Source organism: Alosa pseudoharengus, unplaced genomic scaffold, assembly GCF_046254945.1.
Source record: "Alosa pseudoharengus isolate Yale_2024_CS ecotype anadromous, Long Island Sound unplaced genomic scaffold, YU_APseudo_1.1 YU_APseudo_1.1_scf_4, whole genome shotgun sequence".
NCBI classification, from domain to species: Eukaryota; Metazoa; Chordata; class Actinopteri; order Clupeiformes; family Clupeidae; genus Alosa; species Alosa pseudoharengus.
Window position 1 is genome coordinate 42,009,326 of NW_027468774.1, and position 21,508 is coordinate 42,030,833.

At 40.6% G+C, this 21,508-nt stretch overlaps 1 protein-coding gene across 3 annotated transcripts; it reads left to right on the forward strand.

The window, feature by feature from the left end:
- On the forward strand, positions 1–19,186 carry LOC143102643 (uncharacterized). 3 transcript variants are annotated; one of them, XM_076266380.1, is made up of 12 exons: positions 1–249; positions 1,339–1,653; positions 1,930–2,259; positions 2,353–2,481; positions 15,057–15,368; positions 15,461–15,715; positions 15,809–16,150; positions 16,248–16,502; positions 16,818–17,165; positions 17,263–17,517; positions 17,604–17,921; positions 18,633–19,186. In XM_076266380.1, exons 1-12 carry the CDS (start codon positions 201–203, stop codon positions 18,788–18,790), a joined length of 3,066 nt encoding a protein of 1,021 aa, XP_076122495.1. In that variant the 5' UTR covers positions 1–200; the 3' UTR covers positions 18,791–19,186. The 3 variants fall into 3 exon arrangements, with proteins under 3 accessions (XP_076122495.1, XP_076122496.1, XP_076122497.1); XM_076266381.1 differs by having other exon boundaries at positions 1,342–1,653; XM_076266382.1 differs by lacking the exons at positions 1–249; positions 1,339–1,653; positions 1,930–2,259; positions 2,353–2,481 and adding an exon at positions 4,175–4,236.
- The last annotated feature ends 2,322 nt before the right edge of the window (positions 19,187–21,508 follow it).

Sequence of the window (21,508 nt, forward strand, 5' to 3'; positions counted from 1 at the left end):
CAGACTCAGGACTTCCTCTTTGGTTTCTTCATATTTCCGTAGCCGCCAAAGCCATGCTCTCACCGTCTGATCACTGAGAGATCGAAAAGGAGATTTGGATTCAGAATACAATTGGGTTTATGCTGAAACTATTAGGTTCCAAGGGCTAAGAGTCTCTTATTAACCTACCCATAGGCCCTTAGGCATCTCTGAACTTCAGTATGTCTCTTCAGCACATGGACCTTTGGATCATCTTTCTGTTCGCCAGCGGTGAGTCCCCTGTTGCTTTTGTAGATGCCCCATGTTGGCAATATGAAATACTGTTCGGTTGTGTCTGCCATCGATAAATCACAATAAGGGTCTGATAACTTTCTATGGGTTTTTGTTGCATTGGTGTACACTGGCCTGTTGGTGCAGGACTGTGGTTGCATACGTGTGGCTTTTTTAACATCATGAGTTGAAGATGTCCCAGCTAAGTTTTAATATGCGCCACTGCTTAATAAAGACAGAGGTAGAGTGTAATGTGTCACTGTGGTTTGAATCTGTATTGATCATTTGTAAAACTGTGACATTATCAAAAGTCTCATAGTTTTGACTACTTTTATCTAAGGGTAGGACATAATGTTCTTCATTCAGCTGACAACATTGCCTTTGGATGGTGATGGGAGGGGGGGGGGGGTGGCTGGGTGGTGTCAGGCACTGTCAGGGTGTGGACCAGTAGCTAGTGGTTAACACAGGATTTTGAAAGCAAACAGAGCTACCGATATACTTCTGTCATTGGGTGGACAGATGCACACATAATTATTCTGCAGTTTAAAGTGAACTGTGCCATCAGAGTTGTCTGTGCGTAGTCTAATCCTGTATCATCACTGCTAAACATGCACTCCTAACAAATTAACCATAACCATAGCCATAACCATAATTATGCCACACACCAGTATCAGCACTGTTCAATCATTTTTGATTAGTATTATTATATGAATACTATAGATATTATCCTATTTTGGGACATGCTAGTAAGACTGCAGGAACACCATAGAGGGCAAGGATATAATTACAGAATATCACAGAAGTATTATACACTGTAGAACTACTTAAGAAATCCTACAGTATAACAAGGCCATAGTTCTTTTTTCTGTAGCCTAAGGGTTTAGCAGCTTAGATCTGAGAAGCAGTAATGGTGATAAAGCAGGGATGATAATAAGGATAGCAAACTAAGCAAGTTAATGTGTAGTTTCTCAATCTCATTAGTGGTATTAGTATCATTCATGTTAGCGATTAGTAGTACTAATAGTTTGCCTTCATTCTGACTTTAGTCCTACTTGAAACCAGTGAAGTCTGACTTACTGTTTCTTTCAGCAGTGGCCAGTGACAGGTGCCCTCCTGCATCTCTGCAGCTGCATCCATCTGAACTGGTGGTGGAATATGGGGGATCACTCGAAGTTAACTGCACATCTCTTAATAACAGTGCAGTAAAATGGCAGATACGTCCAGATCTCAATGACTTGACGGTGCCCTATGACCTATGGAACACACGGTGGACAGTAGAAAACCTGCAAGAATGGGACATAGAAGCACAATGCATTCTAATTCTGAATAATAGTCTGATTGATGATCTGACTGATAATCTGACTGATTTTCAGTGCTATGAAAACCTATCTTTAACAGTCTACAGTAAGTGCACAACATTAATACTACTTAAAACTAGTGTGTGTGTGCAGTTATTCTTAAATATAATTTAAATTTTTTTTTAAAAATCATGTTAAATATCTACATATTTTCATATTATATATATTTCATATATTATCACTTGATCTGGAAAAACTTTAAACACTGAATTTCTTTGCTGATTGTTTACTAGATTAATATATGCTTAAAATGTTGCTTGATGGGATCCAGTGTATCCAGTAGCCTAATAAAGGTGAAAACTGAAATGATTTCCTTTTGCAGAGGCTCCTGAAAATGTATCCATCACTCTTGTGAACCACACCGAGGTAATGGGTGATGGCAGACAATATGAACTCCAGTGTGACGTCTTGGATGTTGCTCCAGTTCAGAACCTAACTGTACGATGGTACAGAGAAAATGTCACTGTGAATGAATCTCGATTCACGGATACTGAGAGGGGTCCACGTAATGTATCGGCTTCCCTCCTGATCTCTCCAACCCGAGAGGACGATGGAGTTCTGTACCGGTGTGAAGCAGACCTAGATCTGGGACCACTAGGACCAAACCCACCTCTTACACGCTCATTTGATCAGCTACACATCACTGTGAAAAGTATGTTTTCTGCCCTCTTAGACTTTTCCCTTTTCACTATTGCACTGCTGACAAATACAGAGATTTTGAACATTATACCTTATACTTTCTCAGAGGATTTGCCTCTGTGGAATGATGCAGAAAGGACTGCCGTGCCAACAATGCCAACGTCAGCGATCACAACCACCGCCACTGTAACCACAGGCACAATTGGGGTCCCAACATCAACTCCTCTACCAGACAGTAAGTCAGTCCATCTGAAAACAGGACAGCATGCCACACTTTCAACAACATGTTACATTTATTTTCTAGACACTCAAAGTGTGTGTCTGTGTGTGTGTGTGCATGCGTGCGTGCATGTGGGTGTGTTTATGTGTTTGTGTGTGAGTATGTGCGTGAGTGCATTTATGTGTGTCTGTGTGTGTGCATGTGTGTGTTTATGTGTGTGTGTGTGTGAGTGCATTTATGTGTGTCTGTGCGTGCCTGTGTGTGTGCATGCAGTTTTGAACCTGTCAACCAAAGATACCTGCGATTACAATGCCTCGTTTTTGCCTTTTCATTTTTAACATGGTGGAGCTATACCTCAAATAGGTGGATATGGGATGGGTTGACATGGCCCCTTGAGACCAACATGCAAAAAGGTGGTCATCCTAGGCCCTACGGTTCTCGAGGTATTCACAGAAAACTGTGTCCGGTTTACCCTCCTTTCGGGGGGCCCAGTGCAGCGGGTGGGCGACGGAAAAACACAAAAACAATAGTTCCGTGTCATCCTTGTGAGGCTGCAAGCCCACCTAGTTACATGCAGCCAGGTGGCCCGGAAATAGTTGACAGGAATGTACTGGGGGGAAAAAACTCTGACTAAACCTATATGATCACCACTTCGCTAGCACGGCGGTCATAATAAAACTTAGGGATGTAACGGTATGAAAATTTAACCTCACGGTTATAGTGACCAAAATTATCACGGTTTTCGGTATTATCACGGTATTTTTAAAAGTGTGTTCAATATGTTCAGAAAGCACTGATAGGCCTACACAAGCTGAAATAGTTTTATATAGAACTGCAAATCATCTGAACATCTAATATTTACAGATATCTAGGCTATATTTAACATTTATTTTATATTTGGCCTGTTATGAAATCATGTATTGAACAATTTAAGCACAGTTCAGCTTTAAGAAACTCAAATAGCCTAGATGCATGCTTAGCATTTTGTGATCTACTTTCACAAACTCTTAGTCAGCTGTCCTCTTATTTACCGATATATAGGCGATATTCGTAACATTTATTTTGTATTTGGCCCGTTATGAAATCATGTGGAACAATTTAAACACATTGTAAAACTTAAAGCCCAAATTTGGAGACATCCATGCATGTCGAAATGTACTGCAAATTCAAAAGTGGATTACTCTGGAACGGCTAACTGTACAGGGGACTGCTTTACACCTTTATGTTCGGTAAGGTCTGCTGTTTATTCTGATATATGGTTTGTCATGTGTTAAACGAAAGGTTCGTGAAGTATTGCACCGAGAGGAATGGGTAGGGAGATGGACGAAAACCTTCAGTAGAATTTATGATTCAATTTAATTATATTATTTACGTTTCTCGCGAACCGTTCACCACAGCAATTCGCGGCTAACATCGTTTAAAAGCTGAGAAAAAGCTCTTTCATGTGATGTCTGTGTGATGAGTAGGCTACTTCGCGAGTAGTTCAACTGAGAAGAATAGGTGAATTTAGACGCACTTTCTTTCTTGCGCTGTCACTTTCTCCACTGCGTAAAATAAATTAATTTGCGCTGTGAATGCTAAGATTATTTTGACAGGCCATAGGCTAAATAAAATTCGCTATTAGTAGGATGCAAAGCAGAATATTGAAAGAAGGGCACCAAGGGCACCATGGCCTGTAAACCTCTGATTTTTTTTTTAAAGGGACATCACGGCCAACACAAGGGGCAAAAACGTGGCCGCCGTGAAATTCCTACCCTGAGTGAGACCAAAGTAAGTGTTCGAAATAAAACTTTAGGCTACTGTGTTCTTCTGATAACGTGAGTGGAATGGATTTAATGTGCACGCGAACATAAAAAGACGCAGAGTGTAATGTTACAGTGCAAGTTTTGCGGTGAAAATGTTCCGCCTTTTAAAATCAGGTGTAATCCAATTCGCAGTTAAAACCATCAATTAGGCTACACAACAGAATCAGTAGGGTACCAATTTTGCTTCATTGTACCAGGCCTACTGTATGTCAAAAGCAGGCTCGGATGAAGCTGGGAAGGATTAAACACACGGTTTCAACACCGTGATAATCAACCGTGATAATTATGATATTTCAAAAGAAAACGGTAATTGTTATCGTCAACATTTTTATCACGGTTTATCATTATACCGGTAATCGTTACATCCCTAAATAAAACAGAGTAAAGTCTTCACTAACTAGACGTGCCGCATAGCGGTACAAAATATGACCGCCGCTCAGTCCTGTACATCCGTTCCGCGAAAATAAATCACACTAATCAATTTGTCTCCATCTTTTACTCCATCCCCCACTCTTGAAACTTTTGTGTATGCTTGTTTGGCATACCTGTGTGTGTGTGTGTGTGTGTGTGTGCGGCTGCACAGAAAGTAGCCTACTGGCGCTGCAAAGGTGAATAGATTGTAGAATAGCCAAAGAAGTTGTAGCATTGTTATAAAACCTTTAAAATCTCTAAACAATCACAAGTAGGGCAGTTCATCACAGTTCATCTACTGCAACTGGATTGATGAAAGGTCACTTACACCTGTAGGCTACATTGTATTTGGGAAAAGCAAAAGGTATCAGCATAATGTTATATATTTTTTATTTTATTTATTTATTTATTTATTAATAAACAAAAACATCTGTCAGTTCCATGCCGTTTTCAACAGCTATCAAAAACAAAGGTCATTTTTGGATGGATGGATTTTTTGTGAATGTTTCTTCTTCTACATAAGATTTTAGTCATCTTTAGTTCATGTGATTCTTTATTGTCAATGCACAAATTAAGTAACAGTAGTCTGAAACGAAATGCTGTTTTACATCTAACCAGTGGTGCAAATAACTGACATGTCCAAATGGGCCTTGATGAAATGCGTCGCTAGACTGTTCATACACATTTTAACGGGCCAAAGTTGAAGAGCTGTTGTCCGTTATTGTTCGTGCAAATATAGGCTGATTCATGTTCCCTTGCATTGTGTAACTGAGGTCCATGGCTTGTCTGGCTTTCACCAGACCAAGCTCAATCTTTTAAGAAATCAAAAAATAAATAGCGGGCAGATCAGGCTGGGTTCACCCAGCCTAGTTCATAGGCGCCCGATATTGTTTAATTTTCCGATTGAGATATCCACGCTCTGGCTATTCTAAATGCAAAAATGCATCAGGGAGTTATGACAAAACTGTAACTAACAAACTAGATCCTAACAGAAAGCTGTTAGCTTCCCTAAGCTACAGGTAGGCCTATAGGTAGGCCTATTTACAACATAAATTGTCAATAGGCTATGCTGGCGACACAAATAAAATCTCCTTTGGAAACCAATGGCTTACGCCTTACAGTATCAAGCGGACTTAAACTGCCATATCGTGGCGAAAAGTTGTAATAAAATTCACGCAGCTCCATGAGTCAAGGAAAGCGCGAATGAAGTAGCCACTTCTAAATGGGACCCACTACAGTAGCTTAAGGTGTGTTGCTAAAGCAGCCATAATGAAATGAAGGTGTCATTGTTTGGATACTTCACACACACGTGCTTTTTAATCTCACAATCTACAACTACCAAGCTGGAATCAAAGCACATCGATTCCCCTCTCACACCCTGCACGCACTTAAAACAAATAAACAGGCGTCTCAGTCTCTTGCATGTAGGCCTATAGGCAAAACTGTATCAGACCGGTGTAACATTGGTAAATCTTCCATTGCACAGAATGATTTTTGTAGCACGTGCAACAAATGACAGTCGAAAGATTACAGTGCTGCTATCAATTTGCTTGGTATAACCGCATTTATAGTTTTCTACAAATGCAATCAAATTGGCCTCCATCACTCAACCAACGCTAACGGTAACATTATTGTACCTAGGTCCTTATTGATATTATAAGATTAATGTACCTGCAGTAAAAACCAAGCATGTCCGATAAACATTCTCAGTAGAGATGTCTGATAATATCGGCCCACCGATATTATCGGCCCGATATTAGCATAAAAATGTAATATCTGTTAATATCGTTATCGGATTTTTTTTGCCTTAAAACCGATAAAATAATGCTTGCGTTACACCCAAATAGTGCCTATGCGCTCCTGAAGCGTTTACCGGCGCACAGATGATGACCTCATCAAGCTGCGTCTTGAAGCATACAAACAAGCGTGGATGCCTGCAGTAACAAACTTGCTCGCTCTGTTTCAACATTATGTCTGTGGTTTGGAATTGGCCATGGCCGTCGTAGCCCCTTGAGTTGGCCGTGACGCCCCATTTGAAAATCAGAGGTTTACAGGCCATGGTGGCCTTGGTGCCCCCTTCTTTAAATATTCTGCTTTGCGTCCTACTAATAGCGATATATATTTAGCCTATGGCCAAATTACGCAGTGGAGAAAGTGACAGCGCAAGAAAGTGCGTCCAAATTAACCCATTCTTCTCAGTTGAACTACTCGCGAAGGAGCCTACTCATTACACAGACATCACAAGTATCACATGAAAGAGCTTTTTCTCAGCTTTTAAACGATGTTAGCCGCTAATTGCTGTGGTGAACGGTTCGCGAGAAAAGTAAATAATATTCAATCATAAATTCTACTGAAGGTTTTGCGTCCATCTCCCTACCCATTCATCTCGGTGGAATACTTCAGAACCCTTCATTTAACATATGACAAACCATATATCAGAATAAACAGCAGACCTTACCGAACAGAAAGGTGTAAATCAGTCCCCTGTACAGTTACCCGTTCCAGACTAATCCCGTTTTGAATTTGCAGTACATTTCAACATACATGTATGTCTCCAAATTTGGGATTTAAGTTTTACACTGTGTTTAAATTGTTCCACATTATTTCATAACGGGCCAAATACAAAACAAATATTACAAATGTCGCCTAGATATCGGTAAATCAGAGGACAGCTGACTATAAGAGTTTGTGAAAGTAGCCTTAATGATCACAAAATGCTAAGCATGCAGCTATTTGAGTTTCTTAAAGCTGAGATGTGCTTAAATTATTCAATACATGATTTCATAACAGGCCAAATATAAAATAAATGTTAAATATAGCCTAGATATCTGAAAATATTAGATGATCAGATGATTTACAGTTATATGTAATATGTCATGTTTTATGTTTTTGTATACAGTGATGCAGGTCTACTGCAGTGAATACAACTTTGATCATTTTTATAGCCTTCTACTGTATAGTTAACTTTGGCCTTGGTGCCCTGACATGTGGCCTTTGTGCCCCCCACCAAATATGCCCAACTGAAGGCCAAGTGGCCTTGCCCCTAAAATTGTGAAATTCCAAGCCTGATTGTGGGTATGGCCCGTTATGTACTTCACCTCAAGCCTGAAGTATTTTTTGTAGCTCAAACAAATGTTTTCAAAATTGTGCAGTATAGTTGCTTGCCACATTGTAATTGACTCATATTTGTGCATTCATTCAATTAAGGTGATTGAGTTTTAGTTAAAGAAACAGTTCATGAAGCATCCTACAAATGCAGGCTCATTTAACACAGAAAAAGGGCAGCCTGTCATACACTATGCCTGTTATTTTAGTTGGCTTTACATTCTGCTATGTTGCACATAGTTGTTCAGGTACAATGTTTTATAATTTGTGAAGAAGTCAAATTTGCCCTATTTGTTGTGGGCATTGTCAAGATTATCTCAGGGAGAGTGTAATCCAAACTGTTGTTTGAGACAATTAAAAAATAAAAAATAAACATGGCACTTTTTCCCTAAATTAAGTTGAAGTATTTTTCTTATTTTGCACAGACAATGTTAATATTTGGAAAGCCTTGTTGCATTCAAGAATGCATCCAGTGGGGCATCACAATAACATTAAGCATGTTGTGTTAATTCCACAACAGGAGATATGTGATGTTACCTAAATTAGTTTTGAGGAAAAATAACCCACATATCGACATCGGTATCGGCTGATATCGGAATCGAAATTTGAGAGTTGGACAATATCGGCATATCGGATATCGGCAAAAAAGCCAATATCGGACATCCCTACTGCAAACGCTAAACTTCATGAAGATACTGTCTGTATAAATCGTCTTGTAAGTAAACTACCAGTGCTTTTTAAAAGTTCTCAATGTCTCGTTTTAAATGTCAGGGCCTTCGGTAGTCTACCAATGAAGTGTGGAGATACATTGAGCCTCGTAAATGGTGTAAAACAGTGATTTATTTGCATGGCTAGCCCGATGCCGAAGCACCACAATTGAAAAAGCTGTTGGTAGCATTGGCTAACTAGCGCCAGATTTTGGAGTGCAGGGGACAAGCCGAGATGGGCTATGAGACATATGTTCACACTCGGTATCATGTTTCAACACACTTTAGGTCAATATCACACCGGAATTCTCCTTTAAGAGCAAATTGAAAACACTCGTAGATCTACGAGTGCTCCAGAGTAGCCTACTCGTTACCGGCTAAGAGCGTCTTAACAGTACTTCTCACTGAGGTCACCAACAGGACATACAGAGGAATTACAACTTAGAATACATAATCCAATTTATGTTCCCATTCTTTATTGTGTTTACCTGTGATGAATCAGATTTTAGCGTGCAAAATAGCCTACATTTAATGGTCATAATAATGTGATGAAAAGCGGACAAAAATGCAATCAAGTTATGAAACGAGACGTTGCCAGAATAGTTTGACATTATCTTTGCTAAGTGAATATTGTATTAGGCCTATGAGGTAAAAAGCAGAGAAAGCAACATGTGGGTTAGTCTGTAGCCTACTGCATCAAAATCTAAGCCTACACATTTCCTCTCTTTCTTACTCGACTTCTTTCTTATCTTCAAACGTGTTCTTAAGTGGCACCGCGAAAAATTATTGCATGGTGCAACAATCTAATCTTAAAATAATTACAATTATTTATGTCTCTGTGTGGTATATAACCTACTTGGGATGCTTACATGCAGATGTCAAAGTGTTTATATTTTCGTATTGATGTGAATTACTGTAATGTGTAGATCCGAAGTTTAAATGGTAGGCCTATAGCTGTGACGTGCAGTCACCGTCAAATCAGAGGATATTTCAGAACTATTAACGTGGACAGCTCCCCTTAAGAGCATCTTAAGAGCAGTGCACGCGCGTTCACGCATACGAGCATGTTCGGGAAACAGTCGGAAAAACCAAACGAACGATCGTAAGATGAATCGTAGAAAACCCTCTTAAGAGCGTGTCTCCGTCGTTATCGGGGAAGTGGGCCCTGCCCTGGATGCATCTCTCAACGTGCGCTCTAAAACATTTGGTAGTTGGATGTAGATCACCACGGGTGCGTTAATAAATTTACATTGCGGCCCTAGCCGTGGCGCGGCTGGCTGGGGCACCTACGCCGGCGACCCGGCCCGAGAGGTGGTCCTTTCCGGATCCCACCCCGACTCTCTCTCCCACTCGCTTCCTGTCATTCTCTACTGTCCTGTAAATTGAAGGCATAAAAGGCCAAAAAAATATTTAAAAAAATAAATTAAAAAAATGTAAAAAATCTACATTGCGGCGAGTTGACACAAATTATTAAATTTATGTAGTTTCAGTCCTAGTTAGGCTACTTTACTTTGAGCCATGCTCTTCCTTACTTGAATCACCTTTGAAAATAGAGTATTGAAGTAGCCTTTATGGGTATTTGGGAATGAACATTGACTCAGATGCTTTTTGAGACTTTGAGCTAAATGTCCCAGCCCGGTGTTTAGGATGCATCATAGACAGGTTATCTTTCAGGTAGCCTATATATTTTCCATTAGAAAACCATCACATAGCGAACGTGTTGTGGCTAACTCACTTAGCTCCTGTTAGTAGCCTAGGTTATGGTCATAAGCAAATGAGATGACAGCCGAAAGATGCAATTAGTGCTGTTATCAATTTTCTTAGCCTAACCGCATTTATGGTTTTCGACAAATACATCAATAATCAAATTGGCCTCCATCACTCAACCAATGCTAACACATTATTTTACCTATAGTTGGGTCATCTATAGCAGTTCCGTGACCGTGGAGAGCGAAGGTTCTCACTAGATTTGTCATCTATAAAGGTTAAAGAAAAAAATTAGCCGGGGTGCCCCTCACAAAAATGTGGGGACATTTTGTGAGAGCCCTATATCCAATATGGCTGCCGTAAGCCAAGCTGGATATGAACTTTTTAATGGTTTTGCCCACAGCGCTGCATTACACATGGTTTATTGAGACTATTTAGGTCAAGAAATTCATAAATGATAGATTTATTGATTTGACCTATTTCTGACCTTCAAATTCAAGATTGCCGCTCTTTAAATGTTGATGTTTCAAAATAGTCATAGAGCTGTAATATTAGGCTCAAATGGAAGCTCTGCTCACACTGAGTTCAGTTATGGGCAGTAAAATTACAACATACACATAGGTCATCAGATGTCTGTCATTTTTTATTATTTATTTATTATGATTTATTTATTGAATTAACAAAAAACACTCTCCATCTGAATCTGTTGAATCTCCACACCGACACCTCTCATCATCACTGCTACTCTCATCTGAGCTTTCATGAGGTGTGAGCTGCTGGGGCAAGGGGGTGTGACGCACTGGTCGACACTTTCCGTTCTCAAGATGCTCTTGCAGGTTGTAATGGAGCTGGAAATATGAAAGGTACTGTAGTTTGTCCTTTCCATATGAAGATTCAAAGATTCATCATCAGGTGGGACATGGATTGTACACTTATTCAACAGGCCAGATCAGAGTTTCCAAATGGCACAAACTGAAGAATATGAGTACAATCCGTCTCCCACCTGATGATGACTCTTTGAGTCACACCTCATGACTGCTCAGATGAGAGTAGCAGTGATGATTAGAGAGAGAGATAGACTCCTGACGGGCAGCCGTCCAACCACATGCTCATTGTACCCCTACCTATGAGCCTACTTCAGTCCATCAACCCAACTATCACACCAGCTAACACACGTGATCAATGCTTCGTTAACCTTTGGCACATTTCCAACAGCATTCAAAATGGCCCGGGTAACACCGTTACTTAAGAAAACTTCTCTCAACCCTGCTCAAGTTGAGAACTACCGTCCTGCTGTACTCCTACCTTTCCTATTCAAAGGTATCGAACAAGCAGTCTCCAAACAGGTCTCTGAATTCCTCTCACCGAACAACCTTCTGGATCTAAATCAATCTGGGTTCAAGAGGGGCCACTCAACCGAAACGGCTCTGCTGTCTGTAATAGAAGCCTTCAGTGTTTCCTCTAGGATTTTTTTAAGCAGTGGGGGCAGGCCTGTCCGAACCAGCCCCCCCACCGTCCCCCGTTCCACGGAACTGACAACTGACACTTCGCTGCAACACAAACAATTATATGTATTCACCTCTATTCACACACAATGAGGCATTATTTTCAGTTGTGATTGAGCTGTATATTTGGAGAATCTACAACAGGTCTGCACAATGAATTTTGAAAGGCAACTGCGACTATTGTACGTCTGCCCCATTTCTGATACCGTGGGGGAAGAAAGTTAAACCGTGGGTGGCCGCCACTACCAAATCAACATAGAGGAAACACTGGCCTTAAAGGAACCCAAGGCGACCGCTCGGTCATCAGAACTCATTCTACTTCACTTACTCTTATACATGGGAATCTCCAGTTCTGCTCTCTCCTGGTTTGAATCCTACCTCACAGAATGCTCGTTTAACGTATCATGGCTTGGACAGCTGTCTGCACCTCACTATCTCACCACAGGGGTCCCCCAGGGCTCAGTGCTGGGCCCTCTTCTCTTTGCTATCTACACCACCTCTTTGGGACAGATTATCTGTTCGCATGGCTTCCCATACCACTGCTATGCAGACGACACACAGCTCTATATGTCCTTTCCACCGTATGACCCCTTGGTCTCGGCATGGATCTTGGATTGCCTCTCAGACATATCTACATGGATGAAGGCAAACCACCTCCAGCTAAACCTCTCAAAAACCAAACTGCTGGTCCTCCCAGCTAAACCTACTATACATCATGGCATCAACATCAAAATTGACTCCCTGTCTGTTATACCTACATGGCTGCAAGAAATGTAGGAGTCGTTCTCGACAACCAACTAGCCGTTTCACACTCTACAACATATGGAAAATCAAGACTTACTTGACTCAAGATGCTACCCAGCTCCTGGTACAAGCAATCTCACGACTCGACTACTGTAACGCCTTCCTGACAGGTCTCCCAGCCTGCACAGTGAAACCCCTTCAGATGATCCAGACCAGAATGCGGCAGTGCGCCTGGTCTACAAACAACCCAAAAGGGCACATGTTACCCCGCTGCTCATCCAGCTACACTGGCTACCTATGGCCGCCCACATCAAATTCAAGTCTCTAACGCTTGCCTACAAAGTAGTCTCTGGTTCTGCTCCCACCTACTTGAATGCCCTCATACAGGCCGCTGAGCTCCTCAGACTTACGACGTCTAGCTCTGCCATCGGTACGCTCAGGTCAATCCAAACTTTTTTCATTTGTTGTTCCTTGTTGGTGGAACACACTACCAGTTCCTACTAGAGCAGGGACATCCCTCTCCATCTTCAAAAAACTCCTGAAGACCCAGCTCTTCAGAGAATATCTGCTCTCGTAGCACTACTTACAACTAGCTAATTCTAGCACTTACCACCGGACTACAACTGACACTTGACTGTATAAAAACAGCACTCACTCTTATTGTGCTCTACCTTTTTACATTGTTTTAAATTGTTCTAGTATTGTTGAAAGAATTGTTCTAAAGCTTTAAACTGTTTACCATGTTGTAAGTCGCTTTGGCTAAAAAAACGTCTGCCAAATGTAATGTAATGTAATGAGTCAGTGTGGAGATTCAACAGATTCAGATGGAGAATCTTTTTAGTTCATCCAAATAAATAATTAGTTTGAGCAGATCTTCCATTTGAGCCTAATATTACATCTTTATGACAATTTTGAAAAATTGACATTTAAAGAGCCAAAAATTGGCGGCCATCTTGAATTTGAAGGTCCAAAATAGGTCAAATCAATAAATCTACATCATTAATGAATTTCTTGACCCAAATAGTCTCAGAAACCATGTGTAATGCAGCACTGTGGGCAAAACCATTAAAACGTTAATATCCAGCTTGGCTTACGGCAGCCATTTTGGATATAGGGCTCTCACAAAATTTCCCCACATTTTTGTGAGGGGCACCCCGGCTAATTTTTTTCTTTAACCTTTATAGATGACAAATCTAGTGAGAAACGAACCTTCGCTCTCCACGGTCACGGAACTGCTATAGATGACCCAAATACTACTCTAGGCTGATTAACATAGCCTACCTGCAGTAAAAACCAAGCATGTCCGATAAACATTCTCAGATTTATGTCGGCTTCAAGAAGAAATGGGAATTACATGTCATGCAGAAATCATCCTACTTTAGACGTTCTCTGTGGTAAACTACAATCTTGTCCTTGTAGGAAGCATAGTGTCTTTCCAACCCACTTTAGATTTAACTTCCAAATAAATTACGTCTCACTGCAACGATGCGCCATCTGGTGGACAAACGACTATGTGACGCCAATACTGGAAATGCAGCTAAATTATTATGATGAATATTTGGTTTTCCTTTAATCCTACTGAATTTGTAATTATGTATCGCCCGTTGTAATTGCCGATACTGATGGTATGTGCGTGCCTGTGTGTGTGCGTGTGTATATATGTGCACCACCATCTACAGGCCAATGTGTGCAGTCACTAAATGTACACATAACTTAATTTTTTTAGACCCCCCCATGGATGAAATTCTACGAAACTTGGCATACCCCCAGAGAATGTCAGCTTAATCATACACATAAAATTTGGTGCAGTTCTGAACATCTTAACTGAAGAGAGGGGCGATTAAAGCAGAATGATATTGCATTTTCATTTTTTACTGGGGGGGGGGGGGTGCAAATCACAAATGAGTGATTATGGGCTAGGTTGATGTGGGCCCTTGAGACCAACATACCATAAAAATTTCTTCATCCTCGGTGCCACGGTTCAGGTAGTTATTTAGGAAAAACTGCATTTTTTGGGTTTCGGGGGGCCCAGCGCAGGGGGGAGTGGCCCCTGGGGACCAAACAAAATTTTTCCGTAAAAGTCTAGTGGGGCTACATACCCACCAAATTTCATGTGCCCCGGTGGTTCGGTGTCCCGGGTATCGTTGACCAAAAATTCAGGAAGTAGATGACGGAAAAAAAAAAAAAAAAAATCTTTGACAATCCCTATATGACCGCTTCGCTAGCGGCGGGCGGTCATAATTATACTAATCAGATTCCGTCACCATAAAACATTTTTGTTTTAGATTCAGCAAACCAAGAAAACATATTGGATTCTTATTTACCTGACACAGATCCTGTAGTGATGACAACTAGCTAGATGACAACAAACATAAATGTATTTTCACTCTTTGGATTGGATGCACTATTGGATTTTCTACCTTTTAATTTCGGCCAACTGATGTTGGTAAAAAACTAATGAATCAAAAACAACTACCACTATTTTCACCAATAACCAATATCTACCAATAATATACTGCCTAAATGTAACAAAACATCAGAAGCATACCATGCCATACATACATACACAGAGTCCTTATTGTGTTTTTCTCTCTTTCTTTCTGCAGTCCTGTCAAACATCGATATTGTGGTGGTTTCTCCTGGGCCGATGGCTGTGGGCAAAAATTACACCCTGTCATGCCACATCGAAATCCCCCAAACTGTTGGCAATGTCACCGTGAAGATGTTTATAGGACAGGTTCTGCTGAACACAGAAATAATAGAGAACTGGGGGGATAGAAATATAACCAGTGATTTCCTGTACACAGCCCTTATAAAACATAATGGGGAAAAATACCAGTGTGTTGTAGAGTTCCAGCAACCAGGAAAGGAGTCTTTTCTTGAACACAAATCAAACACCCTCAACATTGATGTGTACAGTAAGTTGCTATTGCGCCCAGTTAATTTGCGAAACTCATCTGAGACCTGTGAGATGTGATGAAGCGCTAATTATCCCACTGTGTTCCCATAGGTGGCTGTCCAGTTGCAATCAGTCCCTCTACTCTGGTGGTGAGGTATGGAGGTCCTGCTTCGTCCACCTGTCATGCACTCGTACCCATCGACGGCATGGGCTGGGAGTCCCCTGTGGGGGCTGTGGGTATGGAGGAGGAAGTCACTGAGCTCAACTGGACGGTGAAGGAGCTTAGAGAGTGGACAGTGACTCCACAATGCTTCATTAACATGGAGGAGGGACAGTGCACAAAAGATCTTTCTGTTGTAGCTTTCAGTGAGTTCCATTGTCACCAACTGTTTAGTTCAAAGATGAAGTACTTGCTTAGCAACTTAACAAAAATATAATTTTTCAATGTGCCTTTCACAGCAACTCCGGACAGTTTGACCATTACCACAAAACGTCATAGTACAATGGCTGTGGGCAAGGACAACACCCTCACTTGCCACATTGAAAATATCGCTCCTGTTCAGAGCCTCACTGTAAAATGGTTCAAACAAGTACCTGTTGATGGAAGCACTGTTCCACTGTCGGATGATGAACGACACCAGAGCAGCATCAGTATTGGTCCTCAAAATCTTACCAGCGACTACATGATTACTCCTCATATATCAGATAATGGAACACAATATTGGTGTGAGGCAGAGCTGGACTTAGGGCCAGGAGGACCCCCTAAACTGACTTCAGCCCCACTCACCATCATCGTGTACAGTAAGTTGGCCTGACATTCACTTAAGCTCAGCTGAATCATCCTGCAGGGCTTCAGTGATACGAGGGATGTGTCATGCATTCTACTGAATCACCACAGGTGGCTGTCCGATTGACATCAGCCCTTCCCCTCTGGTGGTGAGGTATGGAGATTCAGCTTCAGCTGACTGCCGTGCATTAATACCTCACAACGGAATTGGCTGGAATTCTACTCTTGGACCTGTAAGCAAAGTGAGGGATGTCCAAAATGTCACCTGGAGGGTGGAGAGCCTGACAGAGTGGTCAGTGAAGCCCAAGTGTGTCATTGACACTGATTATGGGCAGTGTGGCCAAGACCTCAATGTTTCTGTTTATTGTAAGTCCAATATTGTCAATCAGTAACATAAAAAATGTAAATGTTTACAAAGACCTGATATAATTACAGTGCATGAAAATGCACTGTACTGTTTTTCCTAGGCAACTTATTATAGTGCATGAAAATGCACTGTACTGTTCTTCCTAGGCAACTTCTTATTAGAGTGCATGAAAATCCTAGCATCACCGTAGTAACCATCTCTGTATTATCTATTTTAACTATACATGATATTTTACATCACAACTTTTGCATTTTCATGCACTGGTAATTCCTTGGAATTGCATTTCTAGTTAATCCATATTGTCCTTTTTACAGCTATTCCAGATGTTATCACTCTAACAGCGAATATTGCTGGAGCAATGGCTGAAGGCAAGACCTACAGCCTTTTTTGCCACATTGAAAACATTGCTCCGGTTCAGAACCTCACTGTAAAGTGGTTCAAACGACACACTGTTTATGGAAGCACTGTTGAAATGATGTTGATGGATGACCCAAAACACCAGAGCATCAGCAGTATTAGTTCACAAAATATTACCAGTGACCTCCTGATTGCTCCTAAAGTATCAGATAATGGAACACAATATTGGTGTGAGGCAGAGCTGGACTTAGGGCCAGGAGGACCCCCTAAAGTAACTTCAGCCCCACTCACCATCATCGTGTACAGTAAGTTGGCCTGACATTCACTTAAGCTCAGCTGAATCCTCCTGCAGGGCTTCAGTGATACGTGTGATGTGTCATGCATTCTACTGAATCACCACAGGTGGCTGTCCGATTGACATCAGCCCTTCCCCTCTGGTGGTGAGGTATGGAGATTCAGCTTCAGCTGACTGCCGTGCATTAATACCTCACAACGGAATTGGCTGGAATTCTACTCTTGGACCTGTAAGCAAAGTGAGGGATATCCAACATGTCACCTGGAGCGTGGAGAACCTGATAGAGTGGTCAGTGAAGCCCAAGTGTGTCATTGACACTGACGATGGGCAGTGTTCAAAACTGCTCAATGTCACTGTTTACCGTGAGTCTTACTTTTATGGTGCTTAAACAATCAGTCCAGATAATACTTCAAAATAATGTTCTCACATTCTCACATATTTTCCACAGAGATGCCCAGCAGAATAACCCTGACAACAAATCATACTGGCAAAATGATTGCTGGCAAAGATTACATTTTTACTTGCCACATTCAAAACATTGCTCCTGCTCAGAACCTGATCGTGACGTGGTTCAAAGGACAGACTCTGCTGAACGAACCGCACAAATATCAGGGCACCGGTGCGGGTCCCCAAAACTTGACCTTTGACCTTCGTATTCAACCCACTGCATCTGATGATGGAGCACAGTACAGGTGTAAGGCACAGCTGGATCTTGGCCCTGGCTTGCCTGAAGTCGAATCAAACCATCGTGTCATTAACATACCTGGTGAGTAAAAAATGTTCATGCTATTTATGTTTATGTAGAACAGAGGGTTCTTTGTAAGCACGATAAGAATGTGTTTGTTTTTTTATCTGAAAATGTCCCAAAAATGCTACAGGATTTTTTTTTATTAAGTTACATTTATTGTCATCATATAATTGACATTATAATTCCACACAGAGTAAAGCAAAGAATCGAACCTCAAAATTGAATGATTAATAAGTTATGACATTTCTGTGAATTTCTTTGTTCATCAGTTCATTTCATCTCAAGTAGTTAATGTAGTAAATCAAATTATCATCTAAATCTAGACTGACATCTTTCAGACTGTTATAGCCTACTGTTAATCTCTATACACATTATTGAATTATCTTAGTGAACAGCAAAACGTTCTTATCACATTTCATTATTTTGGGTGTGTGTAAAAGTGTAAAAGCTACTAAAAAGGAGGCCATTGATTTGACAACAGAGGGCGCTGTTCAGCAAGTTTTGAAATGTATGCATACTCAGTTACATGCACAGTTACACAGGGTGTTGGAGGCCTACAGGTAATCCACTGAGGACTGAAGCCTATTTATCCTCAAACAAATGTTTTCCTCACAGTCTGGGACAAACTGACTTAACCACCTAAACTGTTTTCCCACTTTGTGCAGTTTAGAATGTTTCATGGGCAGATAATGTCCTTTAACATAACATATGTATTTTTCTCTCTTGCAGCTGACTGGACAACCACTATTATAATAATCTTTCTCATCTTTGTTCTGATTATATTGGTCCTGATACTTGCATTTCGATACTTAAAAAGTAAACAGGGGAATTACAGCGTTGTGCAGACCCAGATCCCTCTGACTGAAACTCCCAATGGAAATGCATGAACACCAGTCAGTGCAGCTACACTGAGACAGCCTGACTAAACCTAGATGAACCTGTTAGCAAATTTGAATGTAGGCCTAATGTATATAATGTACAGTACAGCTATAACTTACATACAAAACAACATATAGAAAAATGTATGTATACTGTATGTATGGAATGTATGTATGGAAAACCCAGGGTTCCCTTGAAAAAGATATGTAAGATCTCAATGGGACTCACCTGTTAAAGTAAAGGATAAATAAATAGGCCTAACAAATCTGAATAATGACACACTAATGCAGAAGGGAAAAAGTGTTGTCTACCAAATGTCTAAAACGTTTGCACAGTAGTCCAGGGTACTATGACTGATTTTACATTATTAATAAACAGTTGGAAATGGAAAAAACTAGCCTGCTAGTGTTCTTTGTTTACACATCCCAGCAGCTTAACATGCTGTTATATTTTTGGTTGATTCTCCAAGAAAAATGTTTAATGTTTGAGGGGGGGGGGGGGGGGGGGGGTGGCATGATTCTCTATCATAGGGCCCAACATTTCTAGCGGCGCCCCTGCTAACAACTCCAAAGTACTCAACGTTGGTCAGTGGATCTTCTGGCCAATCGATTTCCGTTTCTGAAATGAAAATTAACAAAACAAAAAACGAGGGATTATTTGATTTCCGTTTTAAAATACAAAATCGAAAAACGAGAATCAAGTCGTTCTCCGTTTTTCTAATCGGTTTCAAAACATCAAAATACAAATATCGAAATTAGTCTTAAATTTCGATGGTCATTATTCAATGAAGCCTAGTCTTAGCTCCTAGGCTAATATGAGTAGGCTACCCAGAAGCTCGCATCATAGTCTTAGGCTAACTTGGTAAAAATAGGCTACCTGTTAGATATGGCGGCCTTGGAAAGTGTTGCGAGGGATATAGAAGAGATGGTTAAAAAGGACATGTCTTATGCAGAAATCCCAAACACTTTAACAAATAACTTTGGTTCACAAAGAGGTTACTCTGCGAGGAGCATCCTACGATTTTGCACCCAGCATAATTAGGCATCCACTAACTCGGGACCACCTGGAAACTGAGGTGGTGAAGTTTGCGAGGTAGCCTAGGCCCTAGGGGATGCCAGGCCTACTGCGGTCACGTAGCCTACCTACTGTATGCAATAATTTTATTCATTTTAATTTGATGTATTTATTAGGTTGGTCCAACATACAGTACCTCAGAATTATTGGCACCTCTGCTAAAGTTGATGCCAGTAGAAAAATGAGGAAATATCCAATTTATAGCCTAAGGACACCTGGTTTGATGCTCAGGACACCTGGTTTGATTAGATTATATTAGATTAGATTCAACTTTATTGTCATTGTGCAGAGTACAACAGAGACAATGAAATGCAGTTTGCGTCTAACCAAAAGAAAAGATATAGTGCAGTGTAGACAGTAGTATACAGTTATTTTCAGAAGGTGGTTTAGAGTAGTATAAATTAAATATAAGTATGTGCAGTGTATTAGCAGTAACCTTATAAGAGCAGAATAAATATGGCTGTAATATGGACAATGTATGAACATCATGTACAGATATGTGCAATGTAGTGGCAGTATACATTATAGTAGTAAGAACAATATAGATATATGCAGTGTATTAACAGAATATATTACAGAAAAACTGAATAAATATGGATATTTAGTATGAACCATATAAACAGATATGTACAGTATGTACAGCTATGTGCAGTGTGGTAACAGTACCATCGTAGTGCAGAAACAGTAACAATATAATAGTAGGCCTATTAAGAATAAGTATGTGCAGGATGAAGAGCAGTAGAATAGTAATAGTAGAGCAGTAGCAGTAAACAAATAGACACTATGGATGATTGATGCTCATTGAGCTCAATGCAAATCAAACCAGCTATAATAGGCCAACTGAAATAAAACCATGCCAATCTGTATGGTGAAGGGTATGTGATGATGTGGAGGTATTTTAATTCCAAAGGCCAGGGGAACTTTATCAGGATGCATAGTATACTAGATCCATGAAATATCTGCCTCTATAGGAATGTAACATAGGGGTGCCAATACCCTATTTTAAGGAAGAACATTTAGTTATTTATGATACATTAATCATTCACAAAGAAAATTGGTGTCCTTATAGGTTTCCTATTTTTTTTACTTAAGGCATTAAGATCAATTTCCAAAAGATTTGCATTCCTCTTTTTAGTCAACTTTAGCAGAGGTGCCAATAATTCTGAGGTACTGTATGTTGGACCAACCTAATAAATACATCAAAGTAAAATGAGTGATTGCATACAGTAGGCATGGTAGGCTACATGACCGCAGGCCTGGCATCCCCTAAGGCCTAGGCTACCTCGCAAACTGCTTTTGCCACCTTAGTTCCCAGGTGGTCCCGAGTTAGTGGATGCCTAATTATGCTGGGTGCAAAATCATCAGATGCTCCTCTCAGAGTAACCTCTTTGTGAACAAAAGTTATTTAAAGTGTTTTCTGCATAAGACATGTCGTTTTTAACCATCTCTTCTATATCCCTCGCAACACTTCCCAAGGCCGCCATATCTAACAGGTATTTTTACCAAGTTAGCCTAAGATATGATGCGAGCTTCTAGGCCTCCTCAGATTAGCCTAAGAATAGGCTTCATTGAATAATGATCATCGAAATTTAAGACTAATTTCGGTATTTGTTTTTTGATGTTTTGAAACCGATTAGGAAAACGGAAAACAA